Source organism: Dendropsophus ebraccatus, chromosome 5 (genome assembly GCF_027789765.1).
Source record: "Dendropsophus ebraccatus isolate aDenEbr1 chromosome 5, aDenEbr1.pat, whole genome shotgun sequence".
NCBI lineage: Eukaryota > Metazoa > Chordata > Amphibia > Anura > Hylidae > Dendropsophus > Dendropsophus ebraccatus.
Window position 1 is genome coordinate 5,538,415 of NC_091458.1, and position 20,209 is coordinate 5,558,623.

The window sequence follows — 20,209 nt, forward strand, 5'->3', positions numbered from 1 at the left end:
ATTTCCAAGTAAATGACCGTATGTTTTCAGCCGCATGTCTATTTTTTCCCACAGCCGTAGTTTCAGCCGCACATTTGAACATAGCCATATCGTGTATATCTATAGTGTGTATTATATATAGTGTATATCTATAGTGTATATTATATATAGTGTATATCTATAGTGTGTATTATATATAGTGTATATCTATAGTGTGTATTATATATAGTGTATATCTATAGTGTGTGTATTATATATAGTGTATATCTATAGTGTATATTATATATAGTGTATATCTATAGTGTGTATTATATATAGTGTATATCTATAGTGTGTATTATATATAGTGTATATCTATAGTGTGTATTATATATAGTGTGTATTATATATAGTGTATATCTATAGTGTGTGTATTATATATAGTGTATATCTATAGTGTGTGTATTATATATAGTGTATATCTATAGTGTGTATTGTATTATATATATAGTGTATATCTATAGTGTGTGTATTATATATAGTGTATATCTATAGTGTGTATTATATATAGTGTATATCTATAGTGTGTGTATTATATATAGTGTATATCTATAGTGTGTATTATATATAGTGTATATCTATAGTGTGTATTATATATAGTGTATATCTATAGTGTGTGTATTATATATAGTGTATATCTATAGTGTGTGTATTATATATATAGTGTATATCTATAGTGTGTGTATTATATATAGTGTATATCTATAGTGTGTATTATATATAGTGTATATCTATAGTGTGTATTGTATTATATATAGTGTATATCTATAGTGTGTGTATTATATATAGTGTATATCTATAGTGTGTGTATTATATATAGTGTATATCTATAGTGTGTGTATTATATATAGTGTATATCTATAGTGTGTGTATTATATATAGTGTATATCTATAGTGTGTGTATTATATATAGTGTATATCTATAGTGTGTATTATATATAGTGTATATCTATAGTGTGTATTATATATAGTGTATATCTATAGTGTGTATTATATATAGTGTATATCTATAGTGTGTGTATATCTATAGTGTGTGTATTATATATAGTGTATATCTATAGTGTGTGTATTATATATAGTGTATATCTATAGTGTGTGTATTATATATAGTGTATATCTATAGTGTGTGTATTATATATAGTGTATATCTATAGTGTGTGTATTATATATAGTGTATATCTATAGTGTGTATTATATATATAGTGTATATCTATAGTGTGTATTATATATATATATAGTGTATATCTATAGTGTGTATTATATATAGTGTATATCTATAGTGTGTGTATTATATATAGTGTATATCTATAGTGTGTATTATATAGTGTATATATATATATATAGTGTGTATTATATATAGTGTATATCTATAGTGAGTGTATATATAGTGTATATCTATCTATAATGTGTATATTGCATCCCCCCTATGCTCCGGCGATAAGCCTGCCTGTGTGTGCCTACACCGCTTTACCAACAGTGGCACATGTGCAAGACTCATGTGGTGAAAAGGGGCATATTCCAGCCCAGGGGGTTACTGAATGCAGAGAGGAGGGGAAGAAGCACAGAGAGGCATTGCAGGCCTAGGTCCCAGCTCTTTGACCCGATGGCACAAAATAAAAGTCTTCTTTAAATAATGCCCCCTATATAGCCCCCTACATAGTAGATGTGCCCTCTGTGCATTCCCTATATAGTAGATGGCCCCCTTTATGTAGCCTCCCTATAATAGATGGAGACTCTTTGTTGTCCTCCTATAGTAGATGGGCCCCCTATATAGGTCCCCCTATTGTAGATGGCCACGCTATGTAGGCCCCCTATAGTCTTCTTCTCTACCCAGAGAGAATTGCGACCAATAACAATAAAATGATGCTGCTGCAGGAAAGATGCGATCAGCTGATGAGCTGACATTTTACACTGAAAAAAAATCCAAGACGCCAGTGCCACTACATTATATTATGTCGTTTTGTTGTTTGACATGAAAATTCCAAAAATAATCCCCGTTTTGCTGACTGACACCCCCCCCCCCCCGGTTCAGGTAAATGGCCGTCAGCTCAGAAGAGGTAGCTTGGCTGCCTGAGGTATCTGTAGTAGGGGTTACTTGAGTAGGATAAGGCTAAGGGGCTGGCGTGGGGCCTTGTCTAAGACAGCGTTACCTCAGTGTTTGAACAATTTGGTTCTCGAACCACAATTTCCTCCAAAGTTTTGTTCAGTGCTCAAACTTTACCAAACAAAACTGGGAGAGATACCTGTCGGCTGAACAATAGTTCATCAATTATCAGGTACCAATGATTAGAGCTGGGAATCCCTTCATTATGAAGAGATTTCCCGCTCCTCTAAACAGGGTTTCCTGGCCAGAAGCAGAAACCTTGTGCTCCTGTGTGGGCCCTGTCTGTACTGCAGCTGCTGAGCTGCTCAGCGTGCTGACCACGCAGGGGTTAAGTTATGATGCTGTGCACAGAATCACCTCCTAGCCCCCTAGGAGGAGCAGAACACCGAAATTAGGTGTTTACTTAATCTGCCTGGGTCACATGATTACCGCCTCTAGTGATGGTCACATGATCGCAGCCTGTAGGGATGGTCACATGATCGCAGCCTGTAGTGATGGTCACATGATCGCAGCCTGTAGTGATGGTCACATGATCGCAGCCTCTAGTGATGGTCACATGATTGCAGCCTCTAGTGATGGTCACATGATTGCAGCCTGTAGTGATGGTCACATGATCGTCACTAGAGGCAGCAGTGAACATGAATACACAGACAGGACCATGGCCAAGGAAGTTAATCCATTCCAAATAGGAGCACAACACCCATCTTTTGTTGTTCTGCTCCTCCTAGGGGGTCAAGAGGTGATTCAGCATCATAACAGTACAGACAGGGCCCCCTCAGGAGCAGAAGTTTTAGAGTGGTAAACCCCGTTTGTACTGGGATTCCCAACTCCTACAGTAAGGAGCAGTGTGCAATGCACTAATAGGCTATGTTCACACTACGTATATGCGCATACGCATATTTTACGTATATACGTATATACGTATACGCATATTTTACGCTGCCGGACATATGCATGTGAAACTCCGGCCGGGGATTTACGTAAGTTGCGGCCGGCTACGTACAGTCCGCGAACTCACACCCGTAGTCTTCTTACGCTTCCCGAGCGCCGTACGTAGCGATATGACAGCGCTCTTTTACTTGGAAATCTTCGGCTAGCTCCGGACACCCCACAGAGCCTTTTGGATCGGCAAATCAAAGTGCAAAAATAAAGAAATCACCACTCCGAACGGGACCGCATGTTACGCTACGGGCGTAAGTTACAGCATTTCCGTCCTCAAACAATGGTCTGGTTCATTTTTTACGGCGCCGCATACGATCCGGGCGTAAGTTCTTACGTAGTGTGAACTGTGCAGCTGTAGATCCTTTACATTGTACGCAAACTACGTAAGTCTCCGTCCGCTTATTCACGAAATGCGCTACGGCCAGAAACTTACGTAGTGTGAACATAGCCATACTGTGTGTGCAGAGGCGAGGATGACCCATGGAGTGTAAAAACCAATCCAATGCACCTTCATTATTTCCTGTGGGAAAATCTCTGCTCGGTTCTCATGCTACTCGGTTCTGGAACCTTCCAGAACTGATTAAGCTCGAGAACAGAGGTATGACTGTACATGCAGAACTCTTCCGGGGCAAGTTGTACTGTGTTTAGGTGACTTGCTTAGAGACTTTCGTACTCACAGTTTAGAACATATATCACCTTCTGTTAGAAGAATCCACAGGGTGTTAGATCAGGAAGTATGAGTCCCAGGCTTGAACAACCGGGCAAAGCTAACCCTTCAAAGTTCTCAGAGCAGGTATCAATAGAGTTCGTCGGCGTACTTGCACTTTGCTCCACTGCAGACAATATCTCCTTGTCCCTGTCCGGGACCCTGGCGTAAACTTTTGCAGGACCACTATCCCCATCTTTCTCTCTCAACACCCTCTACTAAAAGAAGACCCTCCCACTAAGTACTGACTAACCTTAAATAGGGGTCACCAGGACTAACCTGCTATTGGTGGGGAAAGTGCTAGAAGAAAGCAGGTGTGTCTGATATTCCATACGTGACCCTTGTATCTTTGTGTTTCTCAGGTTCCTCTAAGGTGTCAGGACGTCACCGTCTATTTCTCCATGGAGGAGTGGGAGTATGTAGAAGGACACAAGGATCTGTACAAGGAGGCCATGATGGAGGATCAGCCGCCCCTTCTCATCAATGACCCCCCAAGGCTGGAGAAGGCGGGAGACATGATGGCGGCCAGGATATTAGAGCTCACCCTAGAGATAATCCACCTGATCACCGGAGAGGTGAGCCATGCGTCACATCCCCTCCCTCTTATCCCTATAGATAATACAGGGAGATGACTGGAGAGGGGAAGGATTGTTAGACTCTCTGTAGTGATCAGTGTCTCACCATACACAGGATTACACAGTAGTGAAGAAGTGGTGTGGTGAGTGTGTGGCGCCCCCTGTGTCAGGAGGCTGGAGCAGCAGCCCCATCACAGATCCTCCACCTCCATCACTGATCCATGAGCAGAAGATCCTAGAACTGACCACCAGGATGACTGAGCTCCTGACTGGAGAGGTGAGCAATGCTGCTGGGAATGCTGGGACATATAACACCAAGGTGGGAGGTGTCTGGAGGATGACGCCATCATTGTGTGTGTCAGGTTCCTATAAGGTGTCAGGACGTCACTGTCTATTTCTCCATGGAGGAGTGGGAGTATGTAGAAGGACACAAGGATGTGTACAAGGAGGCCATGATGGAGGATCAGCCGCCCCCCACATCACCGGGTAAGAGGAGACCTACTGATTATAGAGGAGACCAGGGGGGAGGGGCACCGAGACCCCCATCATCCCTCATCACATATACACAATGTATTCAGTCCCTGTATATTCCCTACAGATGGATCCAGGAGGAGAAATCCAGCAGAGAGATGTCCCCGTCCTCTGTATTCCCAGGACTGTCCGGAGGGAAATCACAGGATTAAAGAGGAAGAAGAAGAGAGGATGAGGAGCGATCCCCGGTGTATGAGTGAGGTGAAGGAGGAGGAGACGCCGGGAGCTGCTACCCCAGGTATGGTATAATGGAGGTACACAGGGAGGTGACAGGGATATAAGGGGGGGCTCCAGTTACTGGGCCCAGGGAGGCAGCAAAGCTGTCTGGACTGTTGCTGGTGTGTAGTGCCCCCCATTGTTCATTCTCATATTCTACATATAATATATAAGCTGATCAAAATGTGTAAACATAAAAAAAAAAAAATCAACAAAAATACGTAAGTTAAAGAAGTCCGGCAATTTTTTTTTAATTAAAGTATTGTATTTCCCCACAAAAGTTATACAAATCCCCAATATATACTTATTACAGGAAATGCCTATAAAGTGTTTACATGGTGATGTCACTTCCTGGATAACACGGCGATGTCACTTCCTGGATAACACGGTGATGTCACTTCCTGGATAACATGGTGATTTCACTTCCTGGATAACACTGTGATGTCACGACCCGACTCCCAGAGCTGTGCGGGCTGTGGGTGCTGGAGAGGATGATGGCAGGGGGACACTGAGGGACACAGGGCACTGGAGGGACACTGAGCATCCAACTGCCATCATCCTCTCCAGCAGCCACAGCCCGCACAGCTCTGGGAGTTAGGTCGTGACATCACCATGTTATCCAGGAAGTGACATCACCATGTTATCCAGGAAGTGACATCACCGTGTTATCCAGGAAGTGACATCACCATGTTATCCAGGAAGTGACATCACCATGTTATCCAGGAAATGACATCACCATGTTATCCAGGAAGCAACATAACAATGTTATCCAGGAAGTAACATCACCATGTTATCCAGGAAGTGACATCACGATGGTATCCAGGAAGTGAAGCCTTGATGCAGTAGTAAGTGCAGGGAAAAAAGCACTTTATAAGCATTTACCATAATAAGTCTATATTGGGGGTTTGTATAACTTTTGGGGGGCAATACAATACTTTAATAAAAAATTTTGCCGGACTTCTCCTTTAAATAAAGAAGGAGACTGAAAATGAATATAAAGGAGGGAGTGATGATCAGGATCTGTGAGTTTCTAGGATGATAGGAAGGAGATCAGTTAATCATCTTTGTGCGTAAAAAAAAATAATAATAATAATTACTAAATCAATTTTAATCCAAACAGAGAATCCCAGTGATGCGGCTGATGGAGACTTCATGTTATCACTGGATTATAAAGCAGAAGATGAAGAAGTGGAGCAGCAGTCCTCAGGAGAAACCCGCCGGGACCTTACTGTACATCCAGGAGGTCACAGGACAGATCTATCATATAATCCCCCTAATCATGAGGAACCTTCTCCTGACCCATCACAGGTTGTTACCACAAGGACAGATCAGACAGACCGGAAAAGGTTCCATTGTGGTGAATGTGGGAAAAGTTTTATTGAAAAATCTGAGTTTGTTTCTCATGAGGCAAGTCACACAGGAGAGAAGTCTTATCCAAGTCCTGAACATGGCAAATGTTTTATAGAAAAGTCAGAACTTGTTACACATGAAAGAAGTCACAAAGAAAAAAAGTCTTATCCATGTACTGAATGTGGGAAATGTTTTATGGAAATTTCAGAGCTTGTTACACATGAGATAAGTCATAAAGAAGACAGGCTATATTCATGTGAAGAATGTGAGAAATGTTTTACTAAAGAATCAGATCTTGCTATACATGAGAGAAGTCACAAAGAGAAGCCATATTCATGTTCAGAATGTGGCAAATGTTTTTCAGATAAATCAAGTCTTTTTAACCATGAGAGAAATCACACAGGAGAGAAGCCATATTCATGTTCAGAATGTGGCAAATGTTTTAGAGATAAAAGATATTTTGTTACACATCAGAGAATTCACACAGGAGGGAATCTGCATTCATGTTTAGAATGTGGAAAAAGTTTTACCAAAAAATCAAGTCTTGTTACACATGAGAGATTTCACACAGGAGAAAATCTATGTACATGCTTGGAGTGTGGGAAAAGCTTTACAAATAAATCGGCTCTTGATACACATGTGAGAATTCACACAGGAGAGAAGCCACACTCATGTCTGGAGTGTGGGAAATGTTTTAAAAATAAAGCACATCTTGTGAAACATCAGAGAACTCACAAAGTTGGGAAGCTGTATTCATGTTCAGAGTGTGGCAAATGTTTTTCAGATAAATCAAGTCTTTTTAACCATGAGAGAAATCACACAGGAGAGAAGCCATATTCATGTTCAGAATGTGGCAAATGTTTTAGAGATAAAAGATATTTTGTTACACATCAGAGAATTCACACAGGAGGGAATCTGCATTCATGTTTAGAATGTGGAAAAAGTTTTACCAAAAAATCAAGTCTTGTTACACATGAGAGATTTCACACAGGAGAAAATCTATGTACATGCTTGGAGTGTGGGAAAAGCTTTACAAATAAATCGGCTCTTGATAGACATGTGAGAATTCACACAGGAGAGAAGCCACACTCATGTCTGGAGTGTGGGAAATGTTTTAAAAATAAAGCACATCTTGTGAAACATCAGAGAACTCACAAAGTTGGGAAGCTGTATTCATGTTCAGAGTGTGGGAAATGTTTTTCACGTAAATTGTATCTTCTAAACCATGAGAGAAATCACACAGGAGAGAGGCCGTATTCTTGTTCAGAATGTGGGAAATGTTTTTCAAATAAATCTTATCTTCTTAACCATGAAAGAAATCACAAAGGAGTAAAACCGTATTCATGTTCAGCATGTGGGAAATGTTTTAGAGATAAAAGATATTTTGTTATACATCAGAGAATTCACACAGGAGAGAAACTGTATTCTTGTTCAGAATGTGGGAAATGTTTTGCAGATAAAAGATATTTTGTTACACATCAGAGAATTCACACAGGGGAGAAACCATATTTATGTACAGAATGTGGGAAATGTTTTACAACTCAAACATATCTCTTTACACACAAGAGAAGAAATCACACAGGAGAGAAGCTGTATTCATGCGTAGAGTGTGGGAAAGGTTTTACAAATAAAACACACCTTGTTACACATAAGAGAAGTCACACAGGAGAGAAGCCTCTGTGATGGTCAATATGTAGCAGGTTTCCATAGAGAAGAAACTAGATGGCCACTAGGGGATAAAAACTCCGGTCTGGAAAAGTCTCTGGAGGCGTAAACGGGTTTAGAGGTGGACTTCACGAAGAGACAGAAGGAAACTAAAGGAGGAGGGAGAGGAGACACTAGAGGAAAACCTAAAAAAAGAAAAATAGAAATAATCTAGTTTCTTGGCTTGGAGAAGTTATTTGTAAAATCTAAATGTAAGTAGTGAAGTTGTGAGGATGATTCCTTAAAGGGACAGTGTCATCAGAAAATGACTTATTGTATAAATATTTTTGTGTTTAAATTTTTTAAAAGAATTTTTGGTAAAATTATTTCAAATTTTTCTTTCTATATTATGTAATAATCCTGATATCTTGCAGTTCTCATTCTCACCACTGGGGGCTAAAACTAAGCTGAGACTTCCTGTTGTGTCTGTGGTGATAAGAGGAGGCTGCCGTAAAGTGATCTTTACAGCATTGCAGCGTCATGTGACACCAGTAGATAGAGGAGACAATAGCAGCTCCCTGTGGAATGACCTCTTCACAGGTCACAGAGCGCGCTCAGTAATGTCTCACATTCATCTCAAGGGGACAGAGTCTGTCTATTGTCGTCTATGTCCATGAGTCTTTCTGTAAAGTGTCACTAAATGCTTTTAAGAACAACCCAGGCAAGATGGCCGCCCCCATAACAATGTACAAAGAGTGAAATAAATAAAAATTACAGTCAGAAAATAGAAACAGATTAGAATAAAAGAGAACAATTTTTAGTATCTGACTCCAATCAGTAACAGAAAATGTAGGTGACACCGTCCCTTTAAAGGGTTTTATCATCCTTCCCTGGATGTCACTGTGTGCGGTATTCTCTTCTATGGGATCAGGGATAATGGGAAATTTATCATTGGTTTTACCACAGAATTCACTACTGCCAGCTCCAGCTTTCTGCGCAATGTTCACAAATTATAGAGCAAATCAGTGACAGCTCAAAGGTCTGAAAGAATTCTACACGGAAGCCAGAAATAAATTCCCCCATAGCGTTCAGCAGAACTATTCTGGGGTTTGTATAGGTGTTTGATGAAATTTATTAATTTAACCTTTTTACATTTATTTTTTATTTTATGCCTTTTTTTCTTAGCCCTGGACTGTTGGTGACCTGTGATTGATCGCTGAGCAGAGGGTCCCTGTACTGTTGGTGACCTCTGGTCGCTGAGCAGAGGGTCCCTGTACTGTTGGTGACCTGTGATTGGTCGCTGAGCAGAGGGTCCCTGTACTGTTGGTGACCTGTGATTGATCGCTGAGCAGAGGGTCCCTGTACTGTTGGTGACCTGTGATTGGTCGCTGAGCAGAGGGTCCCTGTACTGTTGGTGACCTGTGATTGGTCGCTGAGCAGAGGGTCCCTGTACTGTTGGTGACCTGTGATTGATCGCTGAGCAGAGGGTCCCTGTACTGTTGGTGACCTGTGATTGGTCGCTGAGCAGAGGGTCCCTGTACTGTTGGTGACCTGTGATTGATCGCTGAGCAGAGGGTCCCTGTACTGTTGGTGACCTGTGATTGGTCGCTGAGCAGAGGGTCCCTGTACTGTTGGTGACCTGTGATTGGTCGCTGAGCAGAGGGTCCCTGTACTGTTGGTGACCTGTGATTGATTGCTGAGCAGAGGGTCCCTGTACAGTTAGTGACCTGTGATTGATCGCTGAGCAGAGGGTCCTTGTACTGTTAGTGACCTGTGATTGATCGCTGAGCAGAGGGTCCTTGTACTGTTGGTGACCTGTGATTGGTCGCTGAGCAGAGGGTCCCTGTACTGTTGGTGACCTGTGATTGATCGCTGAGCAGAGGGTCCCTGTACTGTTGGTGACCTGTGATTCATCATAGAGCAGAGGATCCCTGTACTGTTAGTGACCTGTGATTGGTCGCTGAGCAGAGGGTTCCTGTACTGTTAGTGACCTGTGACTGGTCGCTGAGCAGAGGGTCCCTGTACTGTTAGTGACCTGTGATTGATCGCTGAGCAGAGGGTCCCTGTACTGTTGGTGACCTGTGATTGATCGCTGAGCAGAGGGTCCCTGTACTGTTGGTGACCTGTGATTCATCATAGAGAAGAGGATCCCTGTACTGTTAGTGACCTGTGATTGATCGCTGAGCAGAGGGTCCCTGTACTGTTGGTGACCTGTGACTGGTCGCTGAGCAGAGAGTCCCTGTACTGTTAGTGACCTGTGATTGATCGCTGAGCAGAGGGTCCCTGTACTGTTGGTGACCTGTGATTGATCGCTGAGAAGAGGGTCCCTGTACTGTTGGTGACCTGTGATTCATCATAGAGCAGAGGATCCCTGCACTGTTAGTGACCTGTGATTGATCACTGAGCAGAGGGTCCCTGTACTGTTGGTGACCTGTGATTGATTGCTGAGCAGAGGGTCCCTGTACTGTTGTTGACCTGTGATTGATTGCTGAGCAGAGGGTCCCTGTACTGTAGGTGACCTGTGTTTCATCATAGAGCAGAGGGTCCCTGTACTGTTGGTGACCTGTGATTGGTCGCTGAGCAGAGGGTCCCTGTACTGTTGGTGACCTGTGATTGATCGCTTTGCTATTGTGACTGGGTACAAGACATCATCTGGACACCCGGATAAGAATCCAAAGAATCTGTTGGCCGATTCTGAAAGAATTCTACCCCCCCCCAAAATTTCCGGAGAGCCGCTCAACCCTAGGGGTGTAAGATAGCCCAAATGAATCAGTGTGTTTTCTCATTATTAATGGTGTAGATACGGGATTTACCTGTGGGGGTCGCCTGTGGGGGGGTCGGCTGAAGGGGTCACCTGTGGGGGTTGCCTTTGGGGGTTGCCTGTGACGGTTGCCTTTGGGGGTCACCTGTGGGGGTTGCCTTTGGGGGTTGCCTGTGGCGGTTGCCTTTGGGGGTTGCCTGTGGCGGTTGGCTGCTGGGGGTTGCCTGTGGCGGTTGGCTGCTGGGGGTTGCCTGTGGCGGTTGCCTTTGGGGGTTGCCTGTGGCGGTTGGCTGCTGGGGTCGCCTGTGGGGGTCACCTGTGGGGGCAGTGTCGTGTTCAGGAAAAAGTCTTAGCCAAAACTCTTCATGGAATACGTTTGTGCAGTTGTTGATGTTGTAGTGCTGTCACTGCTGGATCTTCTGGCCGTGTTTCTGGATTCTGTGTGAAGCCGCATTGTATCCTAATGACTTGCGGAATATTTCGGTTGTTTACGGCCAGAAGATTTGGCTTCCAAACTAAGGGCGTCCGGCTCTGAACCTGTTGATCACCATTCTCAGGCTGTGGCATCATTTGCCTTGCAGGTAGGGATGAGTCAATTTACAGAACTAGCAAAGCGCTATGGTCAGCTAGTCAGCCGGCTGCTTCTGAACTCTGCGCTGCTCTGCTCCGGTCACCTCTGAACTCTGCTCTGCTCCGGTCACCTCTGAACTCTGCGCTGCTCCGCTCCCGTCACCTCTGAACTCTGCGCTGCTCTGCTCCGGTCACCTCTGAACTCTGCACTGCTCCGCTCCCGTCACCTCTGAACTCTGCGCTGCTCTGCTCCGGTCACCTCTGAACTCTGCGCTGCTCCGCTCCGGTCACCTCTTAACTCTGCGCTGCTCTGCTCCGGTCACCTCTGAACTCTGTGCTGCTCCGCTCCGGTCACCTCTGAACTCTGCGCTGCTCCGCTCCCGTCACCTCTGAACTCTGCGCTGCTTTGCTCCGGTCACCTCTGAACTCTGCGCTGCTATGCTCCCGTCACCTCTGAACTCTGCGCTGCTCCGCTCCCGTCACCTCTGAACTCTGCGCTGCTTTGCTCCGGCTGCCTCTGAACTCCGCACTGCTCCGCTCCGGCCTTCTCTGAACTGGGGGTCTCCCAATAGATGATATCGGTGGAGCTGGGGGTCAGGCACGATGGATCTTGACTGCCCGACCCATTGTAAGGCCACCTCTCCCAGTATATGTGGGATGACACCTCCATAGTGTATATCCATTACCCTCCTACTCGTGTGATATACATCCTAATCCATTGCTTATCGTACTGATGGACTATGAGGGGTCTGGAAGGGGCTCACTGGTTTCTTAAGGTTTTGTTTGTTGTAAATTAAAAATGTATAATAAAAATTATGATTAAAAATAAATCCTATCATTTTGCTGCTGTTCATTGAAAGATAAAGAAGTTTGATTCCTCTGGATCGGATTTGTCCGTCAGTAACATGGTCCTCACCACGGACCACCATCAAACTCTATGGGGGAGATTTATCAAAGGGTGTAAAATGTAGAATGGTGCAAACTGGCCACAGCAACCAATCACAGCTCAGCTCTCACAGCAACCAATCACAGCTCAGCTCTCACAGCAACCAATCACAGCTCAGCTCTCACAGCAACCAATCACAGCTCAGCTCTCACAGCAACCAATCACAGCTCAGCTCTCACAGCAACCAATCACAGCTCAGCTCTCACAGCAACCAATCACAACTCAGCTTTCAGCTCTGCTAAAAGAAGAGATAGCTGTAATTTGCTGTTATGGGCAGTTTTTATACATCTCCCCCAATAAGTTCTATTACCCCTTGACCCCTCCCCATGTGTTGTGCCACTTGCAGACCCCCCATGTGTTGTGCCACTTGCTGACCCCCCATGTGTTGTGCCACTTGCTGACCCCCCATGTGTTGTGCTACTTGCTGACTCCCCGTGTGTTGTGCTACTTGCTGACCCCCCATGTGTTGTGCCACTTACTGACTCCCCATGTGTTGTGCCACTTACTGACTCCCCATGTGTTGTGCCACTTACTGACTCCCCATGTGTTGTGCCACTTACTGACTCCCCATGTGTTGTGCTACTTGCTGACCCCCCATGTGTTGTGCCACTTGCTGACTCCCCATGTGTTGTGCCACTTGCTGACTCCCCATGTGTTGTGCCACTTGCTGACTCCCCATGTGTTGTGCCACTTGCTGACTCCCCATGTGTTGTGCCACTTGCTGACTCCCCATGTGTTGTGTCACTTGCTGACTTCCCATTTGTTGTGCCACTTGCTGACTCCCCATGTGTTGTGCCACTTGCTGACTCCCCATGTGTTGTGTCACTTGCTGACTTCCCATTTGTTGTGTCACTTGCTGACTCCCCATGTGTTGTGCCACTTGCTGACTCCCCATGTGTTGTGTCACTTGCTGACTTCCCATTTGTTGTGTCACTTGCTGACTCCCCATGTGTTGTGCTACTTGCTGACCCCCCCATGTGTTGTGCCACTTGCTGACTCTCCGTGTGTTGTGCCACTTGCTGACTCCTCATGTGTTGTGCTACTTGCTGACTCCCCGTGTGTTGTGCTACTTGCTGACCCCCCATGTGTTGTGCTACTTGCTGACCCCCCATGTGTTGTGCCACTTACTGACTCCCCATGTGTTGTGCCACTTACTGACTCCCCATGTGTTGTGCCACTTACTGACTCCCCATGTGTTGTGCTACTTGCTGACCCCCCATGTGTTGTGCCACTTGCTGACTCCCCATGTGTTGTGCCACTTGCTGACTCCCCATGTGTTGTGCCACTTGCTGACTCCCCATGTGTTGTGTCACTTGCTGACTTCCCATTTGTTGTGTCACTTGCTGACCCCCCCATGTGTTGTGCTACTTGCTGACCCCCCCATGTGTTGTGCCACTTGCTGACTCTCCGTGTGTTGTGCCACTTGCTGACTCCCCGTGTGTTGTGCCACTTGCTGACTCTCCGTGTGTTGTGCCACTTGCTGACTCCTCATGTGTTGTGCTACTTGCTGACTCCCCGTGTGTTGTGCTACTTGCTGACCCCCCATGTGTTGTGCTACTTGCTGACTCCCCATGTGTTGTGCCACTTACTGACTCCCCATGTGTTGTGCCACTTGCTGACCCCCCATGTGTTGTGCCACTTGCTGACTCCCCGTGTGTTGTGCTACTTGCTGACCCCCCATGTGTTGTGCTACTTGCTGACTCCCCATGTCTTGTGCTACTTGCTGACTCCCCATGTGTTGTGCCACTTACTGACTCCCCATGTGTTGTGCCACTTGCTGACCCCCCATGTGTTGTGCTACTTGCTGACTCCCCATGTGTTGTGCCACTTACTGACTCCCCATGTGTTGTGCCACTTGCTGACTCCCCATGTGTTGTGCCACTTGCTGACTCCCCATTTGTTGTGCCACTTGCTGACTCCCCATTTGTTGTGCCACTTGCTGACTCCCTGTGTGTTGTGCCACTTGCTGACTCCCCATGTGTTGTGCCATTCGCTGACTCCCCATGTGTTGTGCTACTTGCTGACCCCCCATGTGTTGTGCCACTTGCTGACTCCCTGTGTGTTGTGCCACTTGCTGACTCCCCATGTGTTGTGCCATTCGCTGACTCCCCATGTGTTGTGCTACTTGCTGACCCCCCATGTGTTGTGCCACTTGCTGACTCCCTGTGTGTTGTGCCACTTGCTGACTCCCCATGTGTTGTGTCACTTGCTGACTTCCCATTTGTTGTGTCACTTGCTGACCCCCCCATGTGTTGTGCCACTTGCTGACTCTCCGTGTGTTGTGCCACTTGCTGACTCTCCGTGTGTTGTGCCACTTGCTGACCCCCCATGTGTTGTGCCACTTACTGACTCCCCATGTGTTGTGCTACTTGCTGACCCCCCATGTGTTGTGCTACTTGCTGACTCCCCATGTGTTGTGCCACTTACTGACTCCCCATGTGTTGTGCCACTTGCTGACCCCCCATGTGTTGTGCCACTTGCTGACTCCCCGTGTGTTGTGCTACTTGCTGACCCCCCATGTGTTGTGCTACTTGCTGACTCCCCATGTCTTGTGCTACTTGCTGACTCCCCATGTGTTGTGCCACTTACTGACTCCCCATGTGTTGTGCCACTTGCTGACCCCCCATGTGTTGTGCCACTTGCTGACTCCCCGTGTGTTGTGCTACTTGCTGACCCCCCATGTGTTGTGCTACTTGCTGACTCCCCATGTGTTGTGCCACTTACTGACTCCCCATGTGTTGTGCCACTTGCTGACTCCCCATGTGTTGTGCCACTTGCTGACTCCCCATTTGTTGTGCCACTTGCTGACTCCCTGTGTGTTGTGCCACTTGCTGACTCCCCATGTGTTGTGCCATTCGCTGACTCCCCATGTGTTGTGCTACTTGCTGACCCCCCATGTGTTGTGCCACTTGCTGACTCCCTGTGTGTTGTGCCACTTGCTGACTCCCCATGTGTTGTGCCATTCGCTGACTCCCCATGTGTTGTGCTACTTGCTGACTCCCCATGTGTTGTGCCACTTGCTGACCCCCCATGTGTTGTACCACTTGCTGACCCCCCATGTGTTGTGCTACTTGCTGACTCCCCATGTGTTGTGCTACTTGCTGACTCCCCGTGTGTTGTGCTACTTGCTGACTCCCCGTGTGTTGTGCTACTTGCTGACTCCCCGTGTGTTGTGCCACTTGCTGACTCCCCGTGTGTTGTGCCACTTGCTGACTCCCCATGTGTTGTGCTACTTGCTGACCCCCCATGTGTTGTGCCACTTGCTGACCCCCCATGTGTTGTGCTACTTGCTGACTCCCCGTGTGTTGTGCTACTTGCTGACTCCCCGTGTGTTGTGCTACTTGCTGACTCCCCGTGTGTTGTGCTACTTGCTGACCCCCCATGTGTTGTGCCACTTGCTGACTCCCCGTGTGTTGTGCTATTTGCTGACCCCCCATGTGTTGTGCTACTTGCTGACTCCCCGTGTGTTGTGCCACTTACTGACTCCCCATGTGTTGTGCCACTTGCTGACTCCCCATGTGTTGTGCCACTTGCTGACTCCCCATTTGTTGTGCCACTTGCTGACCCCCCATGTGTTGTGCCACTTGCTGACCCGCCATGTGTTGTGCCACTTGCTGACTCCCCGTGTGTTGTGCTACTTGCTGACTCCCCATGTGTTGTGCTACTTGCTGACCCCCCATGTGTTGTGCTACTTGCTGACTCCCCATGTGTTGTGCCACTTACTGACTCCCCATGTGTTGTGCCACTTGCTGACTCCCCATGTGTTGTGCCACTTGCTGACTCCCCATTTGTTGTGCCACTTGCTGACTCCCCATTTGTTGTGCCACTTGCTGACTCCCTGTGTTGTGCCACTTGCTGACCCCCCATGTGTTGTACCACTTGCTGACCCCCCATGTGTTGTGCTGCTTGCTGACCCCCCATGTGTTGTGCCACTTACTGACTCCCCATGTGTTGTGCCACTTGCTGACCCCTCATTTGTTGTGCCACTTGCTGACTCCCCATTTGTTGTGCCACTTGCTGACCCCGACATGTGTTGTGCTACTTGCTGACCCCCCATGTGTTGTGCCACTTGCTGACTCCCCATGTGTTGTGCCACTTGCTGACCCCCCCATGTGTTGTGCTACTTGCTGACCCCCCATGTGTTGTGCTACTTTCGGACTCCCCATGTGTTGTGCTACTTGCTGACCCCCCCATGTGTTGTGCTACTTGCAGACCCCCCATGTGTTGTGCTACTTGCAGACCCCCCATGTGTTGTGCCACTTGCTGACTCCCCGTGTGTTGTGCCACTTGCTGACTCCCCGTGTGTTGTGCTACTTGCTGACTCCCCTTGTGTTGTGCCGCTTGCTGACTCCCCGTGTGTTGTGCCACTTGCTGACTCCCCGTGTGTTGTGCTACTTGCAGACCCCTCATGTGTTGTGCCACTTGCTGACTCCCCGTGTTGTGCCACTTGCTGACCCTCCATGTGTTGTGCCACTTGCTGACCCCGACATGTGTTGTGCTACTTGCTGACCCCCCATGTGTTGTGCCACTTGCTGACTCCCCATGTGTTGTGCCACTTGCTGACCCCCCCATGTGTTGTGCTACTTGCTGACCCCCCATGTGTTGTGCTACTTTCGGACCCCCCATGTGTTGTGCTACTTGCTGACTCCCCATGTGTTGTGCCACTTGCTGACCCCCCATGTGTTGTGCTACTTGCAGACCCCCCATGTGTTGTGCCACTTGCTGACTCCCCGTGTGTTGTGCCACTTGCTGACTCCCCGTGTGTTGTGCCGCTTGCTGACTCCCCATGTGTTGTGCTACTTGCAGACCCCTCATGTGTTGTGCCACTTGCTGACTCCCCGTGTGTTGTGCCACTTGCTGACTCCCCATGTGTTGTGCCACTTGCTGATTCCCCATGTGTTGTGCCACTTACTGACTCCCCATGTGTTGTGCCACTTGCTGACCCCCCATTTGTTGTGCCACTTGCTGACTCCCTGTGTGTTGTGCCACTTGCTGACCCCCCGTGTGTTGTGCTACTTGCTGACTCCCCATGTGTTGTGCCACTTACTGACTCCCCATGTGTTGTGCCACTTGCTGACCCCCCATTTGTTGTGCCACTTGCTGACTCCCCATTTGTTGTGCCACTTGCTGACCCCCCATGTGTTGTGCCACTTGCTGACTCCCCATGTGTTGTACCACTTGCTGACTCCCCGTGTGTTGTGCCACTTGCTGACCCCCCATGTGTTGTGCTACTTGCTGACTCCCCATGTCTTGTGCCACTTGCTGACCCCCCATGTGTTGTACCACTTGCTGACTCCCCGTGTGTTGTGCCACTTGCTGACCCCCCGTGTGTTGTGCTACTTGCTGACTCCCCGTGTGTTGTGCCACTTGCTGACCCCCCCATGTGTTGTGCCACTTGCTGACTCCCTATGTGTTGTGCTACTTGCTGACCCCCACATGTGTTGTGCCACTTGCTGACTCCCCATGTGTTGTGCCACTTGCTGACTCCTTATGTGTTGAGCCACTTGCTGACTCCTTATGTGTTGAGCCACTTGATGACTCGTCTGTGGATGGATGCCTGCCTTGGTAAACCCTTGTCATGTCGCAATACTCGCCACAGAGTTAGACTTTGACGTATAAGGGGCCACCCTGGTGTTTTCCTATTTATGTTCCAATACTCACAACCGAGTGGTACCTAAGGGGCTATGTATCAGGGTGGTTTGGTGTACTCCCCACTGGGAGGCACCCCCTCGGCAATAGGCTTCCCTCCCCTGGAGGGATAACTGACTATTCCCGCGTTTTGAGACTCGTAACTGAGACTCCACAGACCCCTCTTTTGCATATTTAAATTTATAGGAGGCAATGCATCAGTGGAGACTCTTCAGTTAGTACTCCAATTGATTTTTTTGTCGCTGCTCTCTCTGAGTTCAGTGATTGCTGTGTTGTGCTTCTTGCTGACCCCCCGTGTGTTGTGCTACTTGCTGACCCCCCATGTGTTGTGCCACTTGCTGACCCCCCGTGTGTTGTGCTACTTGCTGACCCCCCATGTGTTGTGCCATTCGCTGACTCCCCATGTGTTGTGCCACTTGCTGACCCCCCATGTGTTGTGCTACTTGCTGACTCCCCGTGTGTTGTGCCACTTGCTGACCCCCCATGTGTTGTGCCACTTGCTGACCGCCCATGTGTTGTGCCACTTGCTGACTCCCCGTGTGTTGTGCCACTTGCTGACCCCCCATGTGTTGTGCCACTTGCTGACCCCCCATGTGTTGTGCCACTTGCTGACTCCCCGTGTGTTGTGCCACTTGCTGACCCCCCATGTGTTGTGCCACTTGCTGACCCCCCATGTGTTGTGCCATTCGCTGACTCCCCATGTGTTGTGCTACTTGCTGACTCCCCATGTGTTGTGCCACTTGCTGACTCCCCGTGTGTTGTGCCACTTGCTGACCGCCCATGTGTTGTGCCACTTGCTGACTCCCCGTGTGTTGTGCCACTTGCTGACCCCCCATGTGTTGTGCCACTTGCTGACCCCCCATGTGTTGTGCTACTTGCTGACTCCCCGTGTGTTGTGCCACTTGCTGACCCCCCATGTGTTGTGCCACTTGCTGACCGCCCATGTGTTGTGCCACTTGCTGACTCCCCGTGTGTTGTGCCACTTGCCGACCCCCCATGTGTTGTGCCACTTGCTGACTCCCCGTGTGTTGTGCCACTTGCTGACTCCCCGTGTGTTGTGCCACTTGCTGACTCCCCGTGTGTTGTGCCACTTGCTGACCCCCCATGTGTTGTGCTACTTGCTGACTCCCCATGTGTTGTGCTGCCTATGGGACGTTGGAAGAGTAGACTTTATGTTAATGTGTTTTCCCTTAGTCCCATTGGCAGCACAAGGCTCTCTCCATTTAGTTATTTTATAATTACAGTACTAGGGGACTGACTCATCTATATACTACCTGGGCTAGGAGTTATGCTTATTTTTGTATACTTCATCGTTCCCTCATCCCGCGGCTCATAGGGGTGATAATACTCCATGTCTTGCGCTGCCAATGGGACTAAGGAAAAGCACATTAACATAAAAAAAGTTACCTTCTTATCTCAGATAATGTTACTGTTTATGGGTCCATCATCAGGAGGACACTGATCAGCCATGGTGTGTATGGCAGGATTGCAAGGAGAAAGCCGCTACTTCAGTGCAGTTTGCTATAGATCAGAAGGCAGAAGCAGTAGGAGCACACTGTCTCAAAAGCTTGTGTTCTTCCAACCAGAGGAGAAGACAACCCTTTACTAACCAGCGGAGAAGACAACCCTTTACTAACCAGCGGAGAAGACAACCCTTTACCAACCAGAGGGGAAGACAACTCTTTCCCAATCATCAGAGAAGACACAGGGCCAGTTGCTAGGGGCACGCAGATGGCGTCCCTAGCAGCTGCCCTGCACTTCCGGGCCCGCATGGCGCCCAGAGACGCCGACTGCATCCTTAGTTTCTAGCAGCGCTGGTTGCTGGGGGCGCAGCTGCCCCCGGCCGATCGGCATCGGGTGTTCTGAGTGGAGGTGCTGTGACTGACGGCTGACCTGGCCAGTTAGCTGTCGGCACTGTGCCTTCACTTTACTATAAGTTGACGCTCCAGCATTTCTTCCTTGCCTGTGATAGCGCTTTGTGCCTTGACCTAGCATTTCTCTGACCGTCTGTTATAGTGATTCTGATCTTAGGATTTTTGTGACCCCGACCTTGCTTCTTGGATTGTGATTCTATACCTTTGCTGCCGGTTTGTTGCCGACCCTGATTTCTGACCATTCCTTTATTGTGTGAGTTCGTCTTGTCTTTTTTTGCACCTATTTCAGTATAGGGAACGTCGACCAGTTGTCCACGGTAACC

The 20,209-nt window shown here is 47.6% G+C and overlaps 1 protein-coding gene across 1 annotated transcript; it reads left to right on the forward strand.

Moving 5' to 3' along the window:
* The first annotated feature begins 5,013 nt into the window (after positions 1-5,013).
* On the forward strand, positions 5,014-9,332 carry LOC138792204 (zinc finger protein 268-like). Its single transcript, XM_069969346.1, has 2 exons — positions 5,014-5,114; positions 6,213-9,332. Exons 1-2 carry the CDS (start codon positions 5,048-5,050, stop codon positions 8,123-8,125), a joined length of 1,980 nt encoding a protein of 659 aa, XP_069825447.1. The 5' UTR covers positions 5,014-5,047; the 3' UTR covers positions 8,126-9,332.
* The last annotated feature ends 10,877 nt before the right edge of the window (positions 9,333-20,209 follow it).

Excerpts from the sequence above, each read along its gene's own strand:
- LOC138792204 (XM_069969346.1), top strand. The coding sequence starts at position 5,048 with ATGAGGAGCGATCCCCGGTGTATGAGTGAGGTGAAGGAGGAGGAGACG. Across the intron at positions 5,115-6,212 it reads GCCGGGAGCTGCTACCCCAG|AGAATCCCAGTGATGCGGCT; the intron begins GTATGGTATAAT and ends TAATCCAAACAG.